The following is a 27260-nucleotide window of genomic DNA, read 5'->3' on the forward strand; positions in this document are numbered from 1 at the left end:
ATTCACTTTTAAAATGTAAAGACACTAGTGTTAGTATTACACATGCATTTGTCACTCTGTCAAGGATCTACTAACATTTTGTCCACCAATCTCTCCCTCAAGCACAACTAGAAAAGCTAGACAGAATGTAAAAAAGAAACATCTCTTTAAGGTATCAGAGAACAAGGGTAATGAACCCTGGAAACATTAAGATCCCAAAGAAAAAAATGTACAGAGCTGTCTGACATAGACTCACTGCTTTTCCCCCTTTAGTATATATGCTAAAGCAGACAGTGGTTGAAAAACCAAGAAACAGAACAAAAACTGTGGCTAGGAGGCTTAGAAAATCAACAGAAATTCCTGCCATCACAATGTCTTGGGAAAGGAAAACTGAAGTCAAAAGACCCACAGTGGAAAGGGGTGGGTGTAAAACCCTCAGGGTTTCAGCTGGAATGCCTGAAGATGTATATCCTAACAATAGAGATAAACTGGAAAGAAACTAGCTTTCTCAATACTGAAGTCTAGCTCCAAGTTAGCTAAATCCTTAACTGAGTGATCTTCCCTTCTGCTAATTGTGTGCCAAAAGTAAGTATTATTCTGTGGGGCCTTAACAACTCCAGAGTGTCAAGTAACACACAATGGTCTACTGAGATAGAAGGCTCTATGCCAACATGCAAAGGAAAGAAGAGACCTCAAAAAAAAAAAAAAATTACAGAGAAAATCAGATATTCTTATAATTAGACACAGACTTCATAATAACTCTGAATAGGTCTATGAAATATTTGTATAACATCAGCCAAGAACTGGAAATTACAAGAATCAAATATCTTTGAACTTAAAGATACAAAAATATAAACTTAGGAACTGAAAGAAAGTTTAGATACAAGTGAACAGAGGACTGAAAACCCGAAATATAAGTTAAAAGAGAATAACCAAACCACTACTGAAAAGCATAAAGGAGAAAAAACACAGAATCTATGAGATACAGATAATACGGTAAAAAGTTCTAACGTGTCATTAAAGTATCAATGTCTAAGAAGGGAAAATTAGATAGAAGCAATATTTGAAGGGATAATGGATTAAAGTTTCTAAAAATAATGAAAGCCATCAAGTCACAAATTTAAGAAGCAGTTTGAATCAAATGAAATTGAATCCATAATTTGGGGGGGGGGCTGGGTGAAGTAGATAAAGAGCACACTTATCATGATGAACGTGAGAAACGTATAGAATTGTTGAATTACCCACATTGTACACCTGAAACTAATATAACACTGTATGCTCAGTATACTTTGATAGAAAAAAATAAATAAAATTTCTTAAAATAAATATAAGATAGATCTTTCACACAATAAACAAAAGATCATTAATGAGATAAATTAAAGACCTAAATAAATTAAGAGATACACTATGATTATGAATTGGAAGTCTCAATATTAACATGTCAGTTTTTATCACATCAATCTATAAATTCAAAGTAATCTCAAAATTCTAGGGGTGTGTGTGTGTGTGTGTGTGTGTGTGTGTGTGTGTAAACTGGTAGGCTAATACTAAAACATGTATGGAAATACAATGGGCCAAGATTAAAGAGAAAAGAAGAAATGGACGTACTGCTATTCCTACTACTGCATATCAAGATGTGTTATAAATCTATAGTGACAAAGACAATGTGAGAGCAGCACAAATATAGGCAATTAAGCCAATCAATGAAACAAAATTGAAACAAGAAAAAAAAAGGATTTGTGGACACTTTTATGACAAAAGTGGTATACAGAACAGCGAGAAAGGATGGCCATTTCAATGAATGAAACTTGATTAATTGGATACACATAGGGGAAAAAAATGAACTTTGATCCCTTACCTCATTGCATACACAAAAATCAAACCAGGTAGATTATATGAAAGGTAAAACAATAAAGCTTCTAGAAAATGACACGGAGGATTAACTTTTGACCTCCGAACAGGTAAAATGTCTTAAGTAGGATTTTAAAAAGCATGAACCACACAGAAAAAAAATATTGATGAAAAGGCACATGTCTTTATCAAAAGTTACCACTAAGTGAAAGAGAAGTTGAAATCAGAAGGTGAAGATTATTTGTAATACATATAGTCAATAAAGAACTTGGATCAAAGAATATGAAAAGTCCGACACATCAACAAGAAAAAGAAAATTAAAATATGCCAAAGATTTGGTTGGATAAACATTTCACAAACAGAACCTTCAAATGGCCAATGAAATATGAAAAAGCAGTAAGCTTTAAGATACAATAAGTGAGAGATGCAATATTTTTCTATCTTGTATAAATTATTAAAATTTTACTTCACTTCTTCAATAATGGCTTTAAGTTACGTTTCTGATTCAACTACCATGGTGATAACTGGCAACTAAGTTTTAAAAAGATTCAATAGCGAAAGCAGAATATTTGAATTGCTCATCTGCAATCCATCACAAACCCGAAGACAGCCAACATATGGTCATTGTCACTGGGAGACTCAGAGGACCACATATTTGGAGCAGTGAGTCAGATGTAGGGTATCTCTGAAAGCTGTTGAAAAAGAAGGATTGATAACTTCCAGAAGAAATTTTGTTTCTACGTGTAGGTTTTCTTATTCTTTTAAATTTTAGTAGTGGTGGTCACTGAAGTAGGAAAGTCATTTGTCTGGGTGTTGGCAGCCATGTTAGATCAAATGAAGAGAGTAGCAAAGCTAGTGCACGTGCGTACCCTCGCCCACCTCTCCCACTCATGAATACACATTCATAGTATGACGTCCGTGATTTACCAAAGTGGTTCACAGATTTCATGTCAAACGAGCACATAAACAAAATGGGAAGAATTTTTCATTACAAGATTTTTTAACTTCCCTGACAAATCGGACAAGAGTAGATGATAATATAGTGGACTTATGATGTGCACACTGCCCAGTTTTATGCATAATTCCTAGTTTTATCATTCTGTCATATTTATGTCACTTAGAAAATAATATTTTATTGATACAATTGAATTCTCTCCAAATCCTATTTAATTCTCATTTCTCTTCACCATCCCACTAGCCACCCCGCCTCAGAGGTAGCCAGCATTACTCAGAGGTTTTCATCCCCACACATTTATTTGTGGGTTTTTTTTTTGCCTGTTTGCATATACATGAACAAGACAATATGGTTTTTGTAGTTTTTCAAATTTCCCTTACTATATGTAAGAGAAACACAATCAGTTTTCATTTGCTTTTTATACTCAGAATTATGCTCTTTTGACATTTATCCATGCTAATACCTGAAGTTCTGGTTGATTTCCACTTCTAAATATCCTGTTGAATTAATACACCATAGTATATAATTTATTTTCCATTACATTTTTACTATACATGCAATTGCTTATATTTTGTTTTGTTTTGAAACAAACCTGTTAGGAACCTTCAAGTACATGGTTTGTCGTTCGCATTTGTGAGTTTCTCGTTCTCATCCCTCCATATTAATACGGGTTTGGACATGGGGCATATGAGTGCACGGAGCATCGATATTACTAGACATTCCCACTTTACACTCCCTATAGTAGTATAAAAACCATTCTGCTGCTTTATAACCTACAAGCAAGTATCACTGTTAGATATTTTAACTTTTGCCTGTATGATGTGAGTAAAATGTTATTTCTCTGTTTATTAGTGAGATTAAAGATCTTTCAATTTTAGACTACCCTGTCTTCTCCATGAACTGACTGTCCATATCCTTTGCCCCTATTTCTATTGGGTTGTGTGTTTTCTTATTGATTTGTAGTTCTTTATATCTTCCGTACACTAATTGTTTAATGGTTATATATGTTGCAAATATCTTCTCTGGGTGAATAATTTGTCATTTATGTTTGTTTATTCTTTTGGTGGGTGATTATTCCTTTTAGTGTAGTAAATTTCATCAATATTTTCCTTAATGATTTGTGATTTATGTTTTTAAATGGTCATTCCCTACTAAAAATACATTAAAATATTTATCCATTTTCTTCTGAAAATATTAATTCTTTGTTTTACAATTTTAGGGCCTTGAATCCAGCTGAAATTTATTTCTGTGTAGAGTATATAGTAGGGAACTCATTTTTTCTACATATATAGCCAATTGTTCCAGTACCAATTTATTTAAGGGTCTATCCTTCTTCCACTTATTTGTTAAGCTACCTCCTCTGTCAATCAGGTTTCCATAGCAATGTGATCCTTTATTCAACTTCATTAGTGTGTTTGTTGATCCCTGCTCCTGTACCGGTGTCTTAAGTAGAAGAAAAAGAGGTTCTTTGTTGTTATTTTTATCTCTCGCTCCCTCTCCTATGTTCACCTTCTCTGTCCAAGAGGTTTATGGTGATGTAACTCTCGCCCAGTGATCCAATGTCAAGTGATGGTCCAGCACTGTTATTAACACACAGTGATACTCAGGATATCATAGATCCTATTATAGGACAGCAGGTGGGCAGTTTAATTCAGTTTCCAGTTGCTGGGCTGTTCTCCGTCTCATTCAGACCTCTGGATGAAAGCTTGCTGTAAGTCCCAGTCCCAGAAAACACCCTCTCACCATTATTATCATCTCCTGCCGTGTGTGAGGTGTTAACACCCCACTGCATGTTCAAGCCCTGAGCTGGCCCTGACTCCACCGTCAAAACAGGGGCATACTGAGCCTCTAGTCTGCAGCCAAAGCCTGCTTGTACACTAGCAGGGCTCTGGCTTCGGCCACGCTTACTATTTTGCAGATCGATTCTATTTCCAATCCGCAGATACGTTTCCTTTATTTCTGAGCTCATCTCTGGTGCTCCGCTTTTTCTTTTTTGTATTATCCCTCATTATTATGCAATTGGAAAAGAAGGGCTGCATCAGAGTATGAGGGACTGTGATACCTTGAATGGAAGTAGCAGAACGGAATTTTTCTGCCTTGATTAAGACTGAGCTAGCAGATCATGGGAAAATAAATCAGCATGATGTGATGAAGAAAAGCAGCACATTAGAAAGCAAAAAGTAACAGCAGCGATGACGGTCTATGTTAAGAACTGTTCCAAGTATTTTACATGACTGTATACATTTCAGCTTCATGATATTCTCGTACTATTACTATACTTACGGTCTGGAAGGAGAAGGAGGGGGAGGGAAGGGGGAGGAGAGCAATAAGAAGAAAAACAGCAAAAAGAACAGAGAGGCTATGTAACTTTCTTGAGGTCACACAACCAGTAAATGGTAGACTTGAACCCAGTATGTCTAACTCCAGAGCGAGAATCAACTACAGCACGATCTTCAGTACAGTATTGCCTAGTCCCAGCTTTGCTGCAGGGTAGCTCTGTAATCCTGGGCATGTCACTGCACCTCTTCGGGACAACATCTTCTCAGTTGTGAAATGAGGTGATGAGAGTAGATGACCTCTAATCTGCTCTTCTGACTTCGAATCATCATGATACAATGAATTTATAGTTCTGCTTAGTTCCCTATTTAAGAATATCTTCTGAAATCTGCTTTGGGAGCAAAAATTTTTGGCAAATCTCCGAATTTATTTTAAAACAATCTTTAATGAGATACGTAACACATTTGAAAAACATAATTTCATCATCTGAAATGTCCTATCAGAGAAGAGAGGAAGCAAGAGCTGCAGACCAGTCACGAGCCTGCAATAATACCTGGGGAATGTCAGTTCACTAAGTAAGTATGGAATGTCTGGAACATAAATATAAAACGAAAGGTACAGCTGTGTGAAAAGACTTGAGTACTGTTCTTTAGTCTGTCTCTAACCCAAACTTAACGTTTTTGGACTTGGTTTCCTTGCTTTTAAAATCAGATAGTGGATTTTTGAGGTCCCTTCTAACATCCCCTTCGTTCACAAGTGAGAATCCATTACAGAAGTTCAGTGAAGGTATTATTTGAATAGGCTAAAAATATGTAAGACGTAAAAGCTGCTTTTATCTATCCCACAAGTGACAAAAATCCCTGGATCAAGTTAGTTTCTTAATTTACCTCTCATTAGAAGAATATGTCTGTGTGAAGAATGTGGGCCCTTGTCAGATTGCCTGAGTTAGTTTCTTTCTAAAGAGTTTCTTAAACTTTCTGGTCCTAATGCTACTCATTTGTAAAATGAGGAGAATCATAATTTCTACTTACTGTGATAACTGAGAGAAACTTAAACCACTTATACCTGGCACACAGTAGGTGATCAGTAAACGTTTGCATTTACTAACAGTAGTGATTTGAATAACTGAGGGTGTCTGCAGTGTCTACATCATTAAATATCTATTAAAAACATATGTGCACACCACCATGCATAACTTAGGGGCCTAAAGACAGACAATTACCCGGGGGAAATTACTGCAATTTCTCTTACACTAAAATCTCATGCTCCATATCAGTGTTAGTTTGAAAAAACAAGTGAGGATTTAATAGGCCCGCAGTACTATTGGATGCTTTATCGGTTAGTACCGTTAGAAAAGGTTCCTGCCTTCACAGTAATGGATAACGTCTAAAACCCATGTACAAATGGGAAAAGAGGATGATGAAGCAAATAAGAGACCTTCCTTAGCCTGCAGGTCACACAGCCTCACACCCTGCAATCAGAACGCACTTGTTAGGAAAGAGACAGTGCAAACAACTCCAATCACGGGTTCCTCAAAACTCCCCGGAACCGTCTAAGCCACAGAGAGACTGTACACGGCCTAAGACGTTCTTACCGAACCCTATTCTTCTATCCTTTTGGCTGAGATGGAGAAAATAAAATTGAAATGCAGTAAATGAAGGGACAAAGTGAAAGGAGTAGAAATATTGGAAGGTTCATTTTACGAACGCTTGTATCTTAATGAGTGTCTCCTTTAGATGACGGGTAAAATTTTACGTAAATCCAGAGCCAATTTTTCATAAAACAAAAAAACAGAAGGACAAGAACCAAAACCAAAACCACGACAGCCCAAACTGAAAGTTTCTTGCTTACATCTGCAATCAGTGTATGATATCTATTTTAACTCCTTCTTTGGGCTTTAAAATTCATAACACGTGGCATTTAACTTAAAAAAATTCAAGACAATAATTCAAACCCATTTTTTGACTTGAAGAAACTACAAAATCCTTCTTTTAGTTGATGATAGCAGGGACCAATTTCAAAGAGGTTCAAAAAGAACTGATGCTGGAAACTGCCTTGAAGATACAAATTGCTATAATTATCTTTGAATATACATATCATTAAACTAAAATGGATGTCAATAAACCAGCAAAAAATATTTAAACTATTCAGAGCATATTATTACAAAACAATAGAAAAACAATTTCCTCCACTCTTTCAACAACATAACTTGGACTATAATTTTCACATTTTATCTGTATATATGAAATCAAATAATATTTTCCTTCACTATTATTTTATTTTCAAAAGACAGATACCATTATGTATGTATAAATGCATTTTAAATCACAGCATTTTACTTTAAGGAAAATATAAGCACGGTGGTTTAAAAAAGAGAAATATTTTGGTAAGATTTGAACTGAAACACAATATGGCATTAAAAAATATTCATAGTATAGTTAAAATTCTAACTAATTCAAAGCTATGTTTAGAACAGTCATTCTTAATAACATTCAGAATCTTCTGGCTCTTTCCATAGAGGTATCGCAGTGCCAAAAAATATATATATAATGTTCAGTTATTCATTCTGATTGCAGTTTTTAATGTAATTTGCCCTGTGCATCCCAAGTTCACCTTGTCAGAGAGTACTGCTTCCCCAAGGCTGCCCCAGGGTCCTGTTGACGGATGGCTCTAATTGCAGTCGGCGCTGTAAACAAGGCAGCTACTCCATGCTCCGCGAGCACGCGGAAATAAGCTCCAGCATCTGGTGTTCCCACAGGCTTCCCCTACAATGAGATTCATTTAAAATGTCACAGGGTAAAATGTCTCATATTTCACTGACAGGTCAATACTTATACATTTAACACAGCAATATTAATAAAATGGGGTGCTCAACAAATCTTGGTTTTAAAATATCCCCATGGTCTATCATAAATAAAACAAAGCAAATGCCCAGGCTTCAAAGAGGCCATTTGCTCCATTACATCATCCTAAAAGCTTTTCAAACTGCAATTGTTCCTTTCTTAAGTTTTGAAAGATAAAGGACGGGAAATACATATCACATTCAAATTAATGATATAAAATAGTCTTCCATTAGCCAAGAAATTAAATACCATGTTTTGGGTGGTAGACCAAAAGAGAAATGACTGCTATGAATTTCTAACTTTAGCACTCTTTTTCATAGTTACTTTTAAAAGTGACAATAATGGGGCGCCTGGGTGGCTCAGTCGGTTAAGCCGTGGACTCCTAATTTCAGCTCAGGTCATGATCTCAGGGTCCTGAGATTGAGCCCCACATTGGGCTGCTCAGTATGGTCTGCAGGAGATTACCCCTTCCCCTTTCCCTCTGCCCCTCCCCCAGTTCAAGCACTCTGCCTCTCTAAAAATAAATAAAATCTTAAAAAAAGTAGAGGTGACAATAGCAATTCTCAAAGTGTTTGGGAAGAGAGAAAAATAGGAAATCACAGTGATTTCTGAACAATGACTTTTTCAGTTAAATGCCTCACTCCAAGGAAAGCAACTTCTGGTGACTTAAAAAAAATTCAGTAAGAAATCCCCAAATGTATGTTTTCTATAGCCTTGAAATGACATTTTACATATTCAGGGGAAAATCCATGAATCAAAACCTAACACTTTTTATAGAACATGTAATCAAAAGGACACAATTTTTTTTTTTTTTTTTTTTTTTTTTTTTTTAAGAAAGACAGCACACCATGGACAGAGGCAGAGGGGGAGAGAGAGAGAGAGAGGGACTCCCAATCAGGCTCCGTGCTCAGCACAAAGCCTGACGTGGGGCTGGATCTCACAACCCTGACAGAGCATAACCTGAGCCAAAGTCAAGAGCCAGTTGCTTCAATGACTGAGCCACCCAGGTGCCCCCCAAAGCATTTTTTAATAGAAGTTTCTGTGAAATGGAAAATGAGCATAGCATACATAAATTAGTGATTCTATAAAAATTCTAAGTGTTCCATAGAATCTATGTTGGCCCAATCATATCCCCTCATTCCTCAAGCCATTCTCATCACTGCTACTTTTTCCTTTGATTCTAAAGCAAGGTGCCTGGAATGTTAATATATGTTATGTGAAAAAATATATTACATATATATATATTTCATAATCAAATCCTTTTGGAAGGGGTTGGGATAAAAAAGGGACAACTTGTTTCTGATTTTCGACCATTTCTTGAAGACTTAAAAGTGTTAAGAACATCAGGAATTCCCAAAAGACAGTTACTGTATGTAATCTGTCCTCAACTTCTCTGTCCACACCCCCTATATGAACATCTCATGGATCTCACATTCTGGAAAACACACTTGGGAAACACTGATAGGGTAAAAAGAGGAAAGAAGTTGCTGGTAGCAAACTGAGAGATCTCCCCCAACAGAGAATAATAAATGAACGGATGATAAGAAGAGGTCAACCATAGCTGTTCATGAATTTTGATTCACTACCTCCATCTACTTGGATCTTGGATAGGGCATTATTAGTTTGTATCTTCTTTTTTTTTAATGGTTACCCTTAATATTCTTTAATGTAAGTATATTTTCTTTTTTAAAAATATAACCTCTTTCTTATATTCTGTTGCTTTTTCTCTTGCTCTTTTAAAACCAAAGTATTTATTGCAACTAGAAATTCATTTTTATTATTACAACTATCCCGAAACACTTGATTTCAATTTATTCCATTACCACCTCATACAGGTCAACACGTTAATATAGTATAAAAAGTTGCCAGATAAAACCTGGCAACTCATATACATAACTTGACTCACAAATTTTGCAGCCTTGAGCACATCGGTCTGAAATGAACCAGTAGCTTTATTCTTTTGAACCAACTGAGGTAAACATTTGACTTTTCCTTTTTCGATATGTCTCAGGCACTGTTCCTTCCCTGGTATACTAGATTGTGACTTTGGAAACCTGATCTCACCCACATAACGATGATTTATTAACTGACCTTATACAATTGACTTTTCCTGTCTATGCTGCCATTCCCTGGCCCGTTACAGAAGAATAAATCACTTTCCCAATATTTCCTCGATAAGCTAAAAGCCCTGAGATAATATTTTAAAGCAGTTTGACCTCCACTGAAGAAAGATACTTTATAGCCAATTGGAATTGAATACTAACAGTTCCAGCATCATGGGACAAAGATAATATACTCACTAAGGGGCGATATTAGCATCATAACAAAATGCTATACCATAATGATTACCTACATAGAGGGCACAATTTGATATATTTTATAATGCCTTCAATTATGTCTAATGATAATAACAGCTTAAACATTAAAAATATCAGTTAAAAACTCTACCATATCTTTTTACAAATAATATAATAATAAGTGTTGCAATTTTGACCCACAAGAAGTACATTTTCATCAATATTCTATTGATTGAGCGTAAAAATCACGACAACATAGCATTCTTATTAGGACACTGATGGAAGTGATAGATATAATCTCACCATATTCATTTGTAAGTTAGTTGACCTCGGAAAGGTTCAGATTTTTGCATTTCATTGTCCATTCCCACAGAATCATTTGATGCTATGTTTCACTATTTTAGACCTTAGTGACTCAATGGCTTATTGGTTTTACTGAACACTCTTCTCCCCGCCCTCTGTCCATACACAAGCTTGTGCACATGCACACACACGCATGCACACGCAGGCAATGTAATCCCTTTACAATACTTTTAAAAAATAACAACACACTAACCACACTGAGTTGCCTGGAGAAAATGACTCACTCTGATTCCAGAACTTGCATATTCAGTGAGGAGCAACAACCAAACAATATTCAACTGAAAAAGGAGGAAGATTCTAAAACTGTGGGGATTTTTAACAAACATACACACTGAAGCAGTAATGTGGCTAAAAGGTAACAATAACTTAAAAACTCTTCAAAACTCAAACTGATGTCATTACCATTTGCTTTTATTCCCTTTCCCCAAATAAAGGGCCAAAGTGTCCATTGCTGCCCAGAAACCAAAAGCAAAAAGCAATCCCTACAATGGCAAGGCAGAGATTCTATGCCTTCGGCTGTTCTAAATCATGAATTTTTAATATCAGATATTTATAAAACACCAACTGCTAATATTTATAATGTGGTTAGCAACGGTACAAAGCATAGGAACCAAGACCAATAAATACCTGAAGATTAAGTTGTACCTACAATTTTCTACCACTTATGATTCAATGTGATAAGTTTTAAGGAACCAGAGACGATAGACCACGAGTTAGAAAACCAGGTGAAGTCTCCGCTTCTCACATAATCCCTGCTGAGGTTCAGTGTCAGCACTGGAAAGTGATGAACTCACATAATCCCTGCTGAGGTTCAGTGTCAGCACTGGAAAGTGATGAACTCACATAATCCCTACTGAGGTTCAGTGTCAGCACTGGAAAGTGATGAACTCACATAATCCGTACTGAGGTTCAGTGTCAGCACTGGAAAGTGATGAACTCACATAATCCCTGCTGAGGTTCAGTGTCAGCACTGGAAAGTGATGAACTCACATAATCCGTACTGAGGTTCAGTGTCAGCACTGGAAAGTGGTGAAAGGCAGCACCTTACCAAGACAAAGACAAGCTTAAACACTATAGTCAGATATTTGAGAAAAAAAAACAGATAATTTGCTTTATTAATCCTACGATTTCAGTTTATCCAAAGGCTTGGTGTCAAAGCTACTTGTAGTTTCTTGGACTTTGACATAAAAATTTCCAAGTCAACTGAGGCTTTTGCCTCTTTTTGTGGCAGGATTAGAAATACATCTCGTCGCTTTGAACACCACTTCTGAGAATATCACCGAAGGCATGTTTGTACTGAACTTCTAAGGTGAAGACAGCAACATTCCTTACAGACTAGTTCTGAATTTAATTTCAGCAGACAGGTGCAGCAGTGCTGGCTTGTTTATTTTGGAAGTGGGATGAAATTGGCAACAGCATTTGTTGAATCTCTCCTACATACCTTGTGTCTTCACTGAGGGATGAAAGTTTGGGCATGCAGCATCTAAACTTGAGACCTGTTAGAACACATGCAGCTCCCCAGGATAGAATATTTATTGAAAGAAAGGTAGAAAGCAGAGGAGTGTGCCTATCATTGGACAATGCCGTTTGTATGAAAATAAAGGAGGGGGCATTGAACTAAGAATGAACTGTTAGACACAGAAGACTGACTGCTCCCGAGTCAGAGAAACTGAACAGCTGGGAATAGAGGACAGTGAGATTTGCACTCTTTACCCTTTGGTGAGTTTTGAAATATGAATCAAATGAGTATACAACCTCTTTTAAAAAATTCGCTTTTTCTTCCCTAAAGTCCCTCTCCAATAACTCACATTGTCTTGTTCCAATCTTGAAAACATTACTGCCACTTTAAAGCCCTACAAGAGAACCACTCTGTGTCTTAAGACCTTCAGATCTAGGATTTTGTTACCATAGCAGATTCCCTTTTAAGGAGTAAAAACTTGCTTATATATACAATTGATAACTAAGAATTTATATCGACTTACTTCACTGATTATTTGCTAGAGATTTCCCATAATTCCATGGGCCTCACCTGTGGAAATACGCTTACGCTGTCACCTCCCTTTCCTTTATCCTATCCATACCGCTATCTAATTCGACTCAATCCCGGGATTGTCAACCCTAAATGTAAATTAGAATTGCTTGGGATGCTTTATTTTATTTTATTTTTTAAAAGATTTTATTTATTTATTTGAGAGAGAGAGAGAGAGCATGAGCAAGGAGCGGGAAGGGACGGAAAGGGAGGGAGAAGCAGACTCCCAGCTTAGCAGGCAGCCCAACGTGGGGCTCCATCTCAAGACCCTGGAGTCATGACCTGAGCGGAAGGCAGACGTTTAACCAACTGAGCCACCCAGGCACCCTGCTTGGGATGCTCTTTGAAGGTACCAATGTCTGTTCCCCACTCCCAGAGTTTCTGATCTAATTAGCCTTAAATTGGGACTGGTATTGTTATGTTTCATGTGTCCCCTAAGTAATTCTAATCTGCAGCCAGGGTTGAGAACCAGTGCATAGTCCTTAGATATTATGCATTACTTGAGGCCAGGCAATATCACCTGCCTCATTTCCTAGGGAATGAGCCTAGCCCTCAACGCTAGCCTCTTCCCACGTATTATAAATAAATGAGCCAATCCAAGTATTAATAAAAAAATATATACTGATAACTGAAATCTGACTATAGGGGCCATACAGTGAGAAAATAATTGGGGAGCATTGCCTCATTCTTTATGTCTTGCTCTATAAACTAGACTCCAGACTGTACATATATATTATGATTTATAGGACCTAGCACCCTGAATACAATGATCTTTTCTCCAAAGTCAAGAAGAATAGCCCCAAGCCAGCTGCTCTTTCTGTGCTGCCAGAGACTTCGGAAAGCTAAGTCTCAGTCTGAGGGTTTTGTCTGGTTGTATCATTGCTTGAAAAGATTATATCTTAATCTTTTAGATGAAGGGTTTCTGACTGGACGTCAGGGAAGTTTATGAGTATTCTGATTTTTTTTAATGTGTATATATTCATTTTCCTAGGGAGATAAGTCAATATGATTGGCTTCTGAAAAGGAGTCCATAGCCAAGTTTTCTAGGCATATGAGAGCCTCCCCAATACAGGAATCTCTTTAAAGATGTTCTGTCTAGCTCTGGGAAACAGCTTGGCATCCATATTGGTAAGGAAGAAGTTAAAAGTGTCACGATCTGCACATGTCATGACACTGCACACACACGCACAGACTCTACCAAACATCACTAGACGTAGTGAATGAATTCAGTGAAGTTGTAGGGTACAAAATCATTACTTCCATACATTAATAACAAAACAGCAGAAAGAGAAAATAAGAAAACCACTCCATTTACAATTGCACCAAAAAGAATAAAATACCTAGGGATGAACTTAACCAAAGAGGTGAAAGACCTATACTCCGGAAACCATAAAACATTGGTGAAAGAAACTGAAGATGATGTGATATACACTTTAAATATCCTACAGTTTCACCCATTATACCTTAATAAAGCTGAATTTAAAAAAAGAGAGAGGGGGGCACCTGGGTGGCTCATCTGTTAAGCATCTGCCTTCAGCTCAGGTCATGATCCCAGGGTCCTGGGATCCAGCCCCGATCGGGCTCCCTGCTCTGCGGGAGCCTGCTTCTCCCTCTCCCACTCCCCTTGCTTGTGTTCCCTCTCTTGCTGTCTCTCTCTGTCAGATAAATAAAATCTTTAAAAAAGAGAGAGAGAGTGAGACAGAGAGATCCCTTCTGGTTTGGTTCTTCCTCTGCCTTCTCCCAGATCACTGAGAGAGTGGACCATATGGGGCCTCGCGACGAGGCTACCCTCCAATGGATACGCCATCACTTCCACCCAGGTCATAAGAGCCCATCTGTCCCACTAAAAAGATGCTTACCTCTGAAAGTATTAATGCCAAGTAAATGAAGCAGAGCGCAGGAATTGGTAATTCTGCAGACCCAGTGCTGAGCTAATGAGGGACTCTGACATATTTACCACCCTCAGCAGCCACAGAGAGCATTTATCACTGGCATGGCCGGTAGCTCATGGCTTCAAGCAGGAAAGCGTTCACCTCTGAATTCCTCCACGCTGATCAGCCATCACTGCTCTCTCTACCAGAGGAACAAACTCAGGTTTCTTTTTCTTCTTCTTCTTTTTTTTTTTTTTTAAAGAATTTATTCATTTACTTGACAGAGAGAGAGAAACAGCTAGCAAGAGAGGGAACACAAGCAGGGGGAGTGGGAGAGGAAGAAGCAGGCTCCCAGCAGAGCAGGGAGCCCAATGCGGGGCTTGATCCCAGGGCCCTGGGATCACGCCCTGAGCTGAAGGCAGACGCCTAACGACTGAGCCACCCAGGTGCACCCAAACACAGGTTTTCTTTACTCAGAGTGAGTAGACTTTGCTGTAAGCAGAGAAATTTAATGGCTTCATGCTCCTATTACACTAATGTGTAATAGTAAGTGTGGCTATTCCTATGTACACTACAATTCATCCTGGGGCTGTACAAAGCCTGGCTACTCCATACTGTCCAAAAATTTACCTAAAATAACCTCCAAACATGCTCAGATTTCCCCCATGTTCAAAAACAAAACAAACACACAGACCTTCCTATGGAATTGCTGACTAATGACCCCTTACTTGCAAAAACTCTCTTCAGTTGTTGTCCTCCCGGACCTCCTTCTGAAGCACCTGGCCCTGCTGATCCCCTCCTCTTCTGGAAAACCCCCTTCCGCTTCACGATACCATCTTCCCGATCTTCCCACTGCCTCTCTAATTTTTCATTCTCAGTTTTTATAGCTTCCCTTTTGTAATCTTTACCTGAGTATCCTAATCCTCTCAGGGACTTAAATTATTAACTCATCTACATCCTCTAATTCTGAAAGTTGCCTTTTTCGAACCTTAACTTCCCAATATCATACAAATGCCTGAGTCGCAGCTTTAGAATTGACGTTACCAAAACTAAAATACTCGTTCCCCCTCCACAAGGAGTAGGAACCAGCGCGGTTGGGTTGATGACCAGCATCACAGTGCCGTCCTAGCTGCAGACAGCAGAGCTAATTTCAACCTCCTATTGAGCTCTAGCTTACGGTATCCACCTGACACCCTAATATCCTGCCTTTTCCTTAAAGATCACTGATACCCTGGTTCTGGCCACTAGCTGGCACTACTCAATAATTTCCCAATTGCTCGTCTCTAAATTATGGGCAGAGAGCACTGCTTTTGGAGGCAGAGAACTTTGTTTCAAATCCCAACTTCCGTGCCACTGGTAAAGTTACTTAATGTCTCTGATTTTCAGTTTCTATAGCTGTAAATAGGGGCTCAAAATATAGATCCCATGGGTGTACAGATAGAAATAGTTAAGACGATGCTTAGGAGAGTTCCTATCACCCACCATCCAATCAACAGTAGCTATTATTATTACTGGAACTGCTTCATCCACAAAGCTTTCCCGGTCTACTCTAATCCTAAACTTGCCTTCAGACACTTGTAGATGGATTTTGAGCCAGGGTGGAATCCAAACTGCCATTTACCAGCTATGTAACCCAAGTCAACTTATGTCATTTCTTTGATCCTTATTTAGTTCCATCATCAGAAAATTGCATCAAAACAGGCGCAAATGTAGAGTATTTACCATAGGCAATGGCTCAATGTAATTTTTGAAAAAGGTTTCCTATCTTCTACACAGTGTAAGAAAGTTCTCGTTAGGCAGTGTTTTGGTTTGTTTCCTTTCTGTCCTTTACATTCATCTTAATTCTTCTTCTATCTTGTTCAGTGTGTTCCGGACAAGGAGTGTATCTGATACTTACTCTGTTTCCCTCTCAACCCCTAGAAAATACTGAGCTCACAACAGGCACCACTAAGCACTGTTGATGGTGCTATGACAACAGCTGCACTTGCTCGCTCCAACATGAAACACAGGCACACGCAGAGAAAGATAAACGCAGAAATACATATCTTTGAACAACTAGTCATGTGAGAAATCTAAAAGATGCTGGCATCAGCTTTGCAATCTTTTCCAATTGAGAAGATCAAATTATATAGCCTGAATCCGAGTAATAACTGTGTCATCATTTTTCTCTTTTGGTACATACATAAAAGTACATTGCTGTTATACTAGATTAAAAAAAAAGGAAGAAAGAAGGAAATCATTTTCCATTAGATAAGAGGGGGAGAAGACTCTGATGTGTGCCTCTGAGCGTGTACGAGCTAGCAACATCATGGCTACTGGTCTTAAAAGGAAGTAACATATCCCTGTGCTTGAAAGAAGCAAATCTCTGTCCTTAAAACAAATGAATCATCAAATTCAAGAAAACACGTTAACATGGAAAATGCAGAATTTCTGCAAAAAAGAAGGTAACTCTATACATGAAAGCAATGATTATATTTTTAAAATGAAACCCTGAAGGGGATAAGAATTCAGAAGGTCCATGTATGGAAAATACATCAGAAGATGTCTTCACGGAGATAACAGGTCTGGTGTGGCACAGAAGCAAGTGATATGTGCACTGAAGATACACTGTGGATGATCTGAAGAATGTTCAATACAAAAATAATTTGAAAGTAATTAAAGTAGTATCCTCAATATTCTCAAACATAAGACTTTCAAAATGGAAAATGTTTTGATCCATGTATATAAAGTGATAATAATGATGCCTAAAATATGTGTATGTAATCATATTTTACCAATTACACATATATATTGTGATACTTCTTTGAAGCTTTCAAACTAATTTCATATACATTATTTTATCTTATTCCTACGTTAATAAAGGAAAGTGTAGAGTTCATTTTCACACTAATCATTCTATAAAGAAGGAATAGATAGGGGTACCTCAACTCTTCCTTCAGGAAAAGAGCGTTCAGTGAGAGATTACCAGGCTGAATATTCTGAAGTCGTCAAAGATATACACAGCTTATAAACTAGTAATGACGAAGCCCATCAAAAAATAGAAGCGAAAGATTATACATGTTTGGATAATGGTGAGCCATGAGATGTACTGATTTATTCACACATGAAAAGGCTTCACAGCCACTCTTATTTCACTCACCAGTTCTATTCTGAAAGGACAGATCCTTGAGGGGACAGATCACTGGATTATTTTCCATATAGGCTACGCATTATTCAAAGTTGATACCAACAGGATCGACACATCCCCACGTGCTGATTCCTTCGGCTGGCTCTTAGAAGAGAATTAATGGGCTCTAAAGGGAGCTGCCGTTAGTGCTCTGGTAACTGCTGCAGAGTTACCAGGATAGACTTTGAAGGACGAAATGTCGAGTATCTGAAAATTCAAGCATTGCCATGGCTGGATTGCACGGGAATGAATGATTGGTGTTTATACTATAGAATTTTATTCTGGGAAAGAATAAACATATCCATATGTTTGGATAATAACAGTAGCTTATTATATCCTGGAAACTATTCTAGGGGCTTTTCATGGATTAACCAATTTAATGATATATAAGGAAAGCACTATTAATATTGATATTTATAGATGAGAACACTGAAGTTGAGAGCAGTTAAGTAACTTATCTGAGGCCAAACAATTAATAAATAGAAGTTTCAGAATCATTCTTTGGAAGTTATAACCTGCTGTGATTCCTCTCAAACATGAAAATTTTTCACTAATTTAGAATGAATTCAGTAAATGCATTTGAAGAGCCAGCATCACTTTCTAGGAAAATAAATCGAAATGAATTCCAGAATTAAAAGTCAAAACATATTACCAAATAATATATTTATCTTAGGGGAAAAAAACATAATTGATTTGGAGAAGATTCACCAAAGTGCAGAGTGGGGAGAATACAGTGTCAGTACTCTAGTTTTAATAATGAAGAAATGGATTCCTGAAGAGGTTGAATTAATTTACCCAAAATCATATAGGCAGATAAAAGCAAAGCAAAATAAATAACACAGATATTCGTATTTCCAGTCCAGTGACCAGGCTCCTATATCACAGCTCAGAAGCTTAAATCCTCTACTTCCTCTAACTAATTTATCATCTGAGAAGGTGGAACGTGGTACATATCTTCAAAGTTAATGTTGAATTATTAACAGAGAGCCATCTGTCCTGGCTAATCTGGTGAGGGTATGTAAGAGTTCACCGAAATGGCTTGCTGCAATAAGATAACAATTTGTGAAAGGCAAGCAAATGTAAATTGAGAGCAAGTTTTCATTCCTTAAGGACTTCCAAAGAGACTGTTATTACACAAAAATAACAATTGCCATATCAAGATCAAGTACACCAACTAGTTTATGACTTAATGCCAAGCTAAACTGAAGGTGGCCAATAATTAACATGCCATCTAGGTAATAACTAAGCCAAAGAACAGTAAGCTGCTTTCTTTTTTTTTAACTCAAGGTAGAACCTATTTTAGTATATTGTGTATATTTTTATATACAAGCAGTTTTATACAATTTTTCTCAGATTTATTGAAGTGTAATTGACAAACAAAAATTGTATCTATTTAAAATGTACAAGTTGGTGTTTTGATTCGTGTATATACATTGTGAAATAATCACCACAATCAAGCTAATTAATATATTTATCATCTCACATAGTTAAGATTTTCTTTGTGTGTGTGTGTGTGTGTGTGTGTGCGCGCGCGCGCGCATGTGTGGTGAGAACACTTGCAATCTATCCTGTTAGCAAATCTGAAGCATACAATATAATATGTTAAACTATAGTTGTGTTGCCGTACATAAGACCTCCAGAACTTATTCATCTTGAATAACTGAAACTTTGTACCGCTTGGCCAACATCTTTCCACCTAATGGCAAAGAAACATACATTCTTCCCAAGGGCATTTAAAACAGTCTCCAGCATAGATCATATGTTAGGCCACAGAACAAGTCTTAACAAATTTAAGAAAATAGAAATCATTCCAAGTATCTTTTCTGACAGCAGTGGAATGAAACTACAAATCAATAATAGTAAGAAAACAGTAAAATTCATAAATATGTGGAAACAAAACACTCTTGAACAACCATTGAGTCAATAAGGAAACCAAAAGAGTATTTTATAAGTATCTCAACACAAATAAAAATGAAAACACAACATACCAAAACTTAGAGGATGCAACAGAAGTGATACTAAGAGCAATAAACCCTGACATTAAAAAAGAGAGAGAGAGAGATCTCAAATAAATGAACTAACTTCACATCTCAAGGAACTAGATAAAAAACAACTAAGACCAAAGTTTGCAGAAACAAGGAAATAAGACTAGAGTAGAAATAAATCACATAGAAAATAAAAACAACTGAAAAAATAAAAACTAAGAGTTGTTTGAAAAGAATAAAATCAATAAATCTTTACGTGTTCTGACTAGGAAGAGAGAAGACTCTAAATTAAATCAGAAAGAGCAGACAAGGGGCGCCTGGATGGCGCAGTCGTTAAGCGTCTGCCTTTGGCTCAGGGCGTGATCCCAGCGTTCTGGGATCGAGCCCCACATCAGGCTCCCTGCTCCCCTGGGAGCCTGCTTCTTCCACTCCCACTCCCCCTGTTTGTGTTCCCTCTCTCGCTGGCTGTCTCTCTGTCAAATGAATAAATAAAATCTTAAAAAAATAATAATAAAAAGAAAGAGCAGACAATGTAACGGACACTCCAGAAATAAAAAGGCTCATGAAGGACTATAATGGGGACATGTTTGTCCAGTAAGTTGATTTCTTGCTTGGCCACACTGCTGCCATTATAGAAGCCTGAGTTCCACTGTATTACGTAACTGAAATGTGTGCACAAGTTACACATTGTACATTAGTATCCAAGCAAAGATAAGGAGAAAGAAGGCCCAGCCAGATTTCTTTACCTTAAGAAGAAATGTTGGGTTTTGATTCTGCAGATGACAGGCTATTTGTAAAAGGGGACGAATACAAAACAGAAGAAAGAAGCTAAAAAGCATCTCTGAGTATAACCATCATTTACCAACATATACACGTGTCTGCACACACATAGCACGTTGCTAAATATGTTTCCACCTTAAAGTTCCTGGATTAAAGTATTGTTGGTTTCATTTCTCTTCTGACCACACTGCTATACCAAATATGTCTTGGTCTGTATGTTGTTGGGGTTAGGTCTGTTGGAATCAGTGCCCTATTAATAAAGTAAATTTCTGAAAAGGCACTGTTTATTTTCTTCCTCTCAAAAATAAGGACTGAATTGTTCAGAATTGGTTGCATATTTTAACTCATCAGTTTAAACTGGCTTCTAGAATTGCATACTTTAAATATGTCCAGTTCAATGAATAATAGTAAATCTTTGCTTATTAAAAAATATAACCTATTACTTAAGTAGTTCATAAAATTCTTTGGTAAAGATAACTAGAATTACATATCTTCATAAGGAAAAAAAGGTCTTTACTTACAAAATCAAGTGTTTTTTTGTTTTTTGTTTTTCCCCTGATATCTTCATCCAGGCATTTATTTAACAAATACTTATTGGGAACCAAACACATGACAAGATCAAACGCTAAGGACACATACTGCGTGTACATTTCAGGTTTTTGTGTATTTCTCAACTGGCACTGGACTAAAATTCAAGAGAAATAATGCTTATGTTATAAATGACTGAATATATATGAAATATATGTATTAATGTATAATATTTCTTTTGAAGGCTAGTAGCTGAGAATTGGTGGTGAGCAAACACTAAGATGATCTTCTCAGAGTTTAGAGCAGACGGGGCAAATAAACAAATCAAAGGTGCCTATAAACTAACATGAAACTGGATCTGGGACACAAGCCAGGGAGGAAAAAACTTAAGGCATTTATGAGAAAGGACAAGATTTGACCTAGTCAGAGAGGTCAAGGAAGGCTTCCATGAGGAAGAGACACGAGCTGAGGAATTATTTCAGGCAACAAATGGCCAAATTCCTGTAACAGGAATGAGCATTAGAATAACTTCAGGAAAACAAGAGCAGGCTGTGCCTAAGAAAGGAAGAGAGAAATTCAACAACCTTCAAGGGTTGAGAAGCCAAGAATGATAAGGACTGAAAATGCCCATTAGCGTTTGGAAAACTAGAGATCACCAGGGAAATGATCAAAAGCTGTTATAATGGAATAATGGTAACAGATGCCAACGGGAGAGGACCGTGGAGTAAGGCAAGCCTTCAAAGATGAATGTTCTACTGCAAAGATGATGTTCTAACTGCAAGGGGATAAGGGAATTGAGAATTTTTGTGGAATTTTTTGGGGGGTTGTTGTTTGTCTGTTTTAATGAAAGAAATAGAAATGTGTTACAAATTTGGTAATTATCAGGAAGCTAAAGCCAAAGCCGACAACCAGGATTTCCAGTATGTTTTCACCCTACAGATGCAGAGCTATGTGTCCTCTGTGGTGGAAACGAAAATCGTATTTTCCACTCGAGGCGTTCATGTTGAAACACACATTGTTTCAGGTGGGTGATTCTTAACATATCTAGAAGTTAAACTGATTTTCCAACTTGGTTATAATGTTACATTTTTTAGTTTTTTCAGCCCATGTAGTTATAGATGTGTATTAAATTCCAGAATATAAAAAAATCATCTTTGCTGAGAAAAAGGATTCATTCATTATTCATTCATAAAGTATCATGAACTATTTACATTCAATAAGAGATATGTTTTATGAACTCTAGATGACTTGGGCACACAATGAACTAGTACTTCAGATCATCAATTTTTATTAAATCAAAATTCATCATTATGTAAAAATATCACACTCACCAATTCACTATCGTATAGCTTTGAAATGCTGTAATTCATTAAAAGTGAAAATAAAACTTTGAACGTACTGAGTTGTATATGATATTATTTCTCTTTAGAAAAGAGAGAAGTCCATGAGGATCTGTTATATTATTCTATTCACTATAAAAAGAATGTATTTTTAATTTTTTAATGGAAGATTTTAGCTTCCTAAATTAAAAAAAAAACACTCATCAGACTAAAATAAAATAACAATTTGGTAATGCACCCAAAATTGGGGGGCAAATGGGATTATCATTTTACGGAGGTTAATAAATATTTTTTGTACTTGCTGGCCCGGTGACAAGTCAGAACTCATTTTCAGTTTATTTTAGTTTTGTTTTAATTAATCGAGCAAACAAGTTTTTTCCCTGTATTTTGCACGCTCGAGTTGTCAATTAATCCCCTGAGAAATGGCCCATTTACACAACAAATTTTACCAACCACCTGGAAGGCACTGTGCCAGGCATGGGGGGGGTACAGAAATGACAAACACCCCCTGTCCTCTGAGTCTGCAAGATCAGAGAAATCTACATGGTATACCAGAAGCACAGAAAACACCTGAATTGGCCTGAGGAAAGTAAAGGAAATACAAGAGAGGACGTGATATTTAACTTGCTCCCTTAAGAAAAAGGACCACTTTGCAACATGATCAGAACAAAAGTGGAATTTTACTAGCAGGAACAACTCAATTACTGGCAGTTCTGCTCATGTAAGAGCCCATGTGACAGATTCTTAAGTGCAAAGCTGAGTCAGAGGCCAGGAACCAGAGATAAGACTGTAAACATAGGCAAAAAGCAGATAGCCATCAATCACTTGTATCAGCCAAATGAGTTTGAATTATGTTTTTTAAGAGACCAGAGTTCTTTGAAGACTTTTTAATTTTTGAATTAAACTTTTTATATGAGATAACTGTAGATTCACATGCAAATAGACCTTGCAAGACACAGAACAGTTCCATCTCCATAAGGATCCCTCATTGCCCAACGTAGTCCCAGGTGTCCATTGCTAGTATACAGAAACACAGCGGATATTTGTGTGTTCATCTTGTATCCTGAGACCTCACGGAACTCACTTATTAATTACGGTTTTTTAGATGTTCTATAATTTTCTACATAGATAATCATGCAGCCTCAAAGAGAGACAATTTTATTTCTTCCTTTCTAAAATGTTTTTGTTTTTGTTTCTGGGACTACGCTGAATAGAGGGACAGAGTGAGCATCCTTGCTTTGGTCTAGACACAGGAAGGAGTATTAAGTCTTTTATCATTAAGTATCTTTTATCATTATCCCCATTCCTTTAGGGGAAGCCTATGGTGACAAATTCTCTTAAGTTTTTCTTCATCTTGAGAATGTCCTTATTTCTTCTTTATTCCCAAAGTATATTTTGATGGATATAGGATTCTGGATTGACAATTCCTTTCTTTCCACACTTGAAATATGCTGTGTCACTTTCCTATGGCCTCCGAAGAAAAATCCTGTCATTCAAATGGCTTTCCCAGGATGCCTGGGTGGCTCAGCCAGTTAAGTGGCTGACTCTTGAATTTGGCTCAGGTCATGATCTCAGGGTCCTGGGATGGAGCCCCACGCGAGGCTCTGCAGGGAGTCTGCCTGAGAATTCTCTCTCTCCCTCTCCCTCTGCCCCTTCCCCCGCTAGCACACTCTTTCTTCCTCTTTCTCTCAAATAAATAAATCCTAAAAAAACAAAACAAAACAAAATGACAAATGGCTTTCCCCCACAGGTAAGGTATCCTTTCTTTCTCCCAAGTCTCAAGATGACTTTTTTCTTTAGCTTTCAGAAGTCTGTGATTTGTTTGTGTGTATGTGTTTCTGTAATTTTACCATTTGGAAGTTTACTCAGTTTTTTGAATCTACAGATGCATATCTTTGGCTAAACTTGAGAAGTTGAGAATTTTCACTACTTTTTTCAGTACTTTTTCAGCCCCACCCCCCTCCTCGTCTCCTTTCATGACTCTGTTGTCAAAAATATTAGATCTTGTGTTATCTTTCCACATGTCCCTGAGGCTCTACTCATTTTTCTTTTCAGTCTATTCTTTTTCTCTTGTTCAGATTGGATAATTTCTATTGTCCCTTCTTCCAGTTTTCCAGTTCACTGATTCTTTCCTCTGTCCCCTCCATTCTAGTATTGAGCTCATCCACTGAGCTTTTTTTTTTTTTAATTTTTTATTTAATTATAGTTGACAATGTTATATTAGCTTCAGGTGTACAACACAGTGATGACAAGTTTATACATTACATGATCCTCACCATGAGAAGTGTGCTTACCATCTGTCATGATACAACAGTATTATAATATTATTAACCACATTCCTCATGCTGTACTTTTCATCTCTGTGACTTATGTATTTGATAACTAGAAGTTTGTACCTCTTAATTCCCTTCACTTATTTCATCCATCTCCCCAATGAGTTTTTATTTTAGGTTATTGTACCTTTCAGTTCTAAGATTTCCATATGATTGTCCTTTATAACTCCTACACCTTTATTGTGACTTTCTATTTTTCCATTCTTTCAAGAATGTTCATAATCACATATGGAAATAATTTTATCATGGCTCTTTTAAAATCTTTGTCAGGTAATTCTAACATCTCTGTCATCTCAGTGTTGGTCTCTATCAATTTTTTTTTTCCATGCAGCTTGAGATCATTCTAGTTCTTGACATGAGGAGTGATTTTTTTTTTCATCAAAGCTTGGACACTGTGTGTATTATGAGACTGGCTCATATTGACATCTTTTGTTACAGATGGCTTTACTTTAGTTTCACTCCATCAAGGAAGGGACAGGAGGGGCTAGAAATCCAGATTCTTCATTTGGCCTCCATTGATACCCAACTGGGAGACTGCTTCTCATTGTTGCTGGTGGGTTCCACTTCCAACAGTGGGCTCTATTGATAACTCCCTGGCTGGGAAAGCTAAGAGTGCTCTGTTACTGCTCCCTGCATGGCCTCTTCTGACACCACCCCAACAGGGAGCGAAAGGGGTACCTCATTACTGTTGGGAGGAGGTGTAAGTCTAAACTCCTATGGGCTTCACTGTCACTACAAGTTTGAGGGGTCTTCATTACTACTGGGCAGGGATAAAAGTCTTGGCTCCCTAGTCGAACTTCTCCGACACCCCTACAGGAAGATGGAGGGTTAGCACTCCTCCTTATGGCTTGACAAATGTGGAAGTCTAAACTCAGCTTTTGCTGTTGGGCGCCAGGGAGAGACAGCATGGATTTTTCTGTGGTGGTTGCCTAGAATAGAGTCTTCCAAAGTTTTATTTTTTATTTAGACTGTCCCTTTCCTACTCCTTTGACTTAAGAGATCATGCTTCTCTTTTCCTTTTTGCAGTTTTTTTTGTTTGTTTGCTTAGCTTTTGGGTTTAGTTTTTTTGTTGTTATCATTGGCATTTCTGGGTTGCCAGCTTTTTAAGCAGCCAATCTAGGATATATGCAGGAAAAATAAAACCCAGGGTCTTATTACCATGTTGATCCTTGAGTCCCAAGGTCCCTAAAGCCAGTTTCCCTTCTTCTGTCCCCCTTTCGGTCTTTTAATGTTTGTTCTAGACACACTTGTGACTTTTAGTTCTAGTTAGAGGGAGGAATAGAGAAAAGTATGTCACCCTCATCTTTGCAAAAGCAGAACTCAATCCTTTGAAGGATTTTAAGCCACAAAGTTCTATGTTGGCTTTTGCATTTTAGACAGACACTTATAAGTGGGGAAAGCTCAGAAACTGAAGGTAGGGTAGAGGTACCCTGGAAGGACATTTAAAGACAGAAGCACCTGTTAGAACATGGTCTAGAATGATTATCAAATGATAATCTGAAATATACAACTGGAAAACATAGCATAAATCATTTCAGAAGCCAAACACAGAATATATACCAGTTAATAACATACTTTCTGCATTCCAGCTGGATATCAGCTTTGAATATATGGCAGGAGGCATGGAAGAGAGAGGACACTTTTGATAGGTATTAAAATATAAATTCAACAAAATGTAATGAGTGACAGGATGTGATATGTAAAGATCACGAAATTAGAATCACTCCTCAATTCTGAGCTTCAATGACTGGGTAGATGCAGTAAAATTAACAAAACTACAGAGTACATGGAAAGTACGTGGAAAGAAAATGAGTTTTGCAGGGAAGAATGGAGCTGGTGAGTTCAGTTCATGTCATCTTGAGCATAAGATGTGTATGGACCGTTCAAAGACAGGCTAACATTAAGTTGGTGCTCATCAGGAAGATCTGATATAGAGAGGAGTAGTTAGAAGCCTTGGTTTAATTAGTACTACTCGGATCCAATTCCATGAGGATCACCCCCAAAATATAAGCAGAATGAGAAAAGAAGGCTAAGAATAATATCCTTATAAACCCCAATGTTTAGGACCAAAGTAAGAGAAACCAAGAGAGGAAAGGAGGTCAAGCTGTCTGAGAGACAGGAGAACAGAGAAGTAGAGCTCAATTTAGTTTCATGAGCATTTACTGAGTGTTTAGTGTGGCTACGCACTGTGCTGGAAGACTGGTTTTTGAGGGTCTCACGCTCTACTAGGTATAAACAGATAATATAAAGAAACTATGCTCAGCTCAGTGATCAGTGATGGACATATGCTCAGGGGCAATGGAACCATGGAAAGGGCACTAAACAAAACCAAAGGCTGCAAGAGGAAACTTCGTAAAGATGATAACATCTAAGCAGAGTCTTCAAGCATAGTAGGAATTAACCAGATAAGGAAAGACACAGGAAAAGTCACGCAGGAAGAAGAAACAGACAGAACAATAGCAAAGGGGCATGGAGCTCAAGAGGAGAGAGAATTACTTGCAGGAAACAGCACGGCTGACGTGCCGAGAGAGTGAAAAGAAAATCAGACTGAAGACCTTCTGACTTGGTCACTCACGAAGTCACGGTTGACCTCTGCTGCGGCAGATTCTAGGAAGGGACGTGGACAGAAATTGCACCACAGTGGGATAAAGAGCCACTGGAAG

General features: G+C 37.5%; 1 protein-coding gene across 1 annotated transcript in view; it reads right to left on the minus strand.

Annotated features, from left to right (window-relative positions):
• The window catches only part of ACSS3 (acyl-CoA synthetase short chain family member 3), a 148715-nt gene that overhangs the window by 53576 nt on the left and 67879 nt on the right, over positions 1-27260 (minus strand). The window contains exon 8 of the mRNA XM_026499959.4: positions 7676-7827. Within this exon, the coding sequence (XP_026355744.1) occupies positions 7676-7827 (152 nt within the window). The remainder of the gene's footprint in view (positions 1-7675; positions 7828-27260) is intronic.

The sequence above is a fragment of the Ursus arctos genome, unplaced genomic scaffold (assembly GCF_023065955.2).
Source record: "Ursus arctos isolate Adak ecotype North America unplaced genomic scaffold, UrsArc2.0 scaffold_21, whole genome shotgun sequence".
NCBI classification, from domain to species: domain Eukaryota; kingdom Metazoa; phylum Chordata; class Mammalia; order Carnivora; family Ursidae; genus Ursus; species Ursus arctos.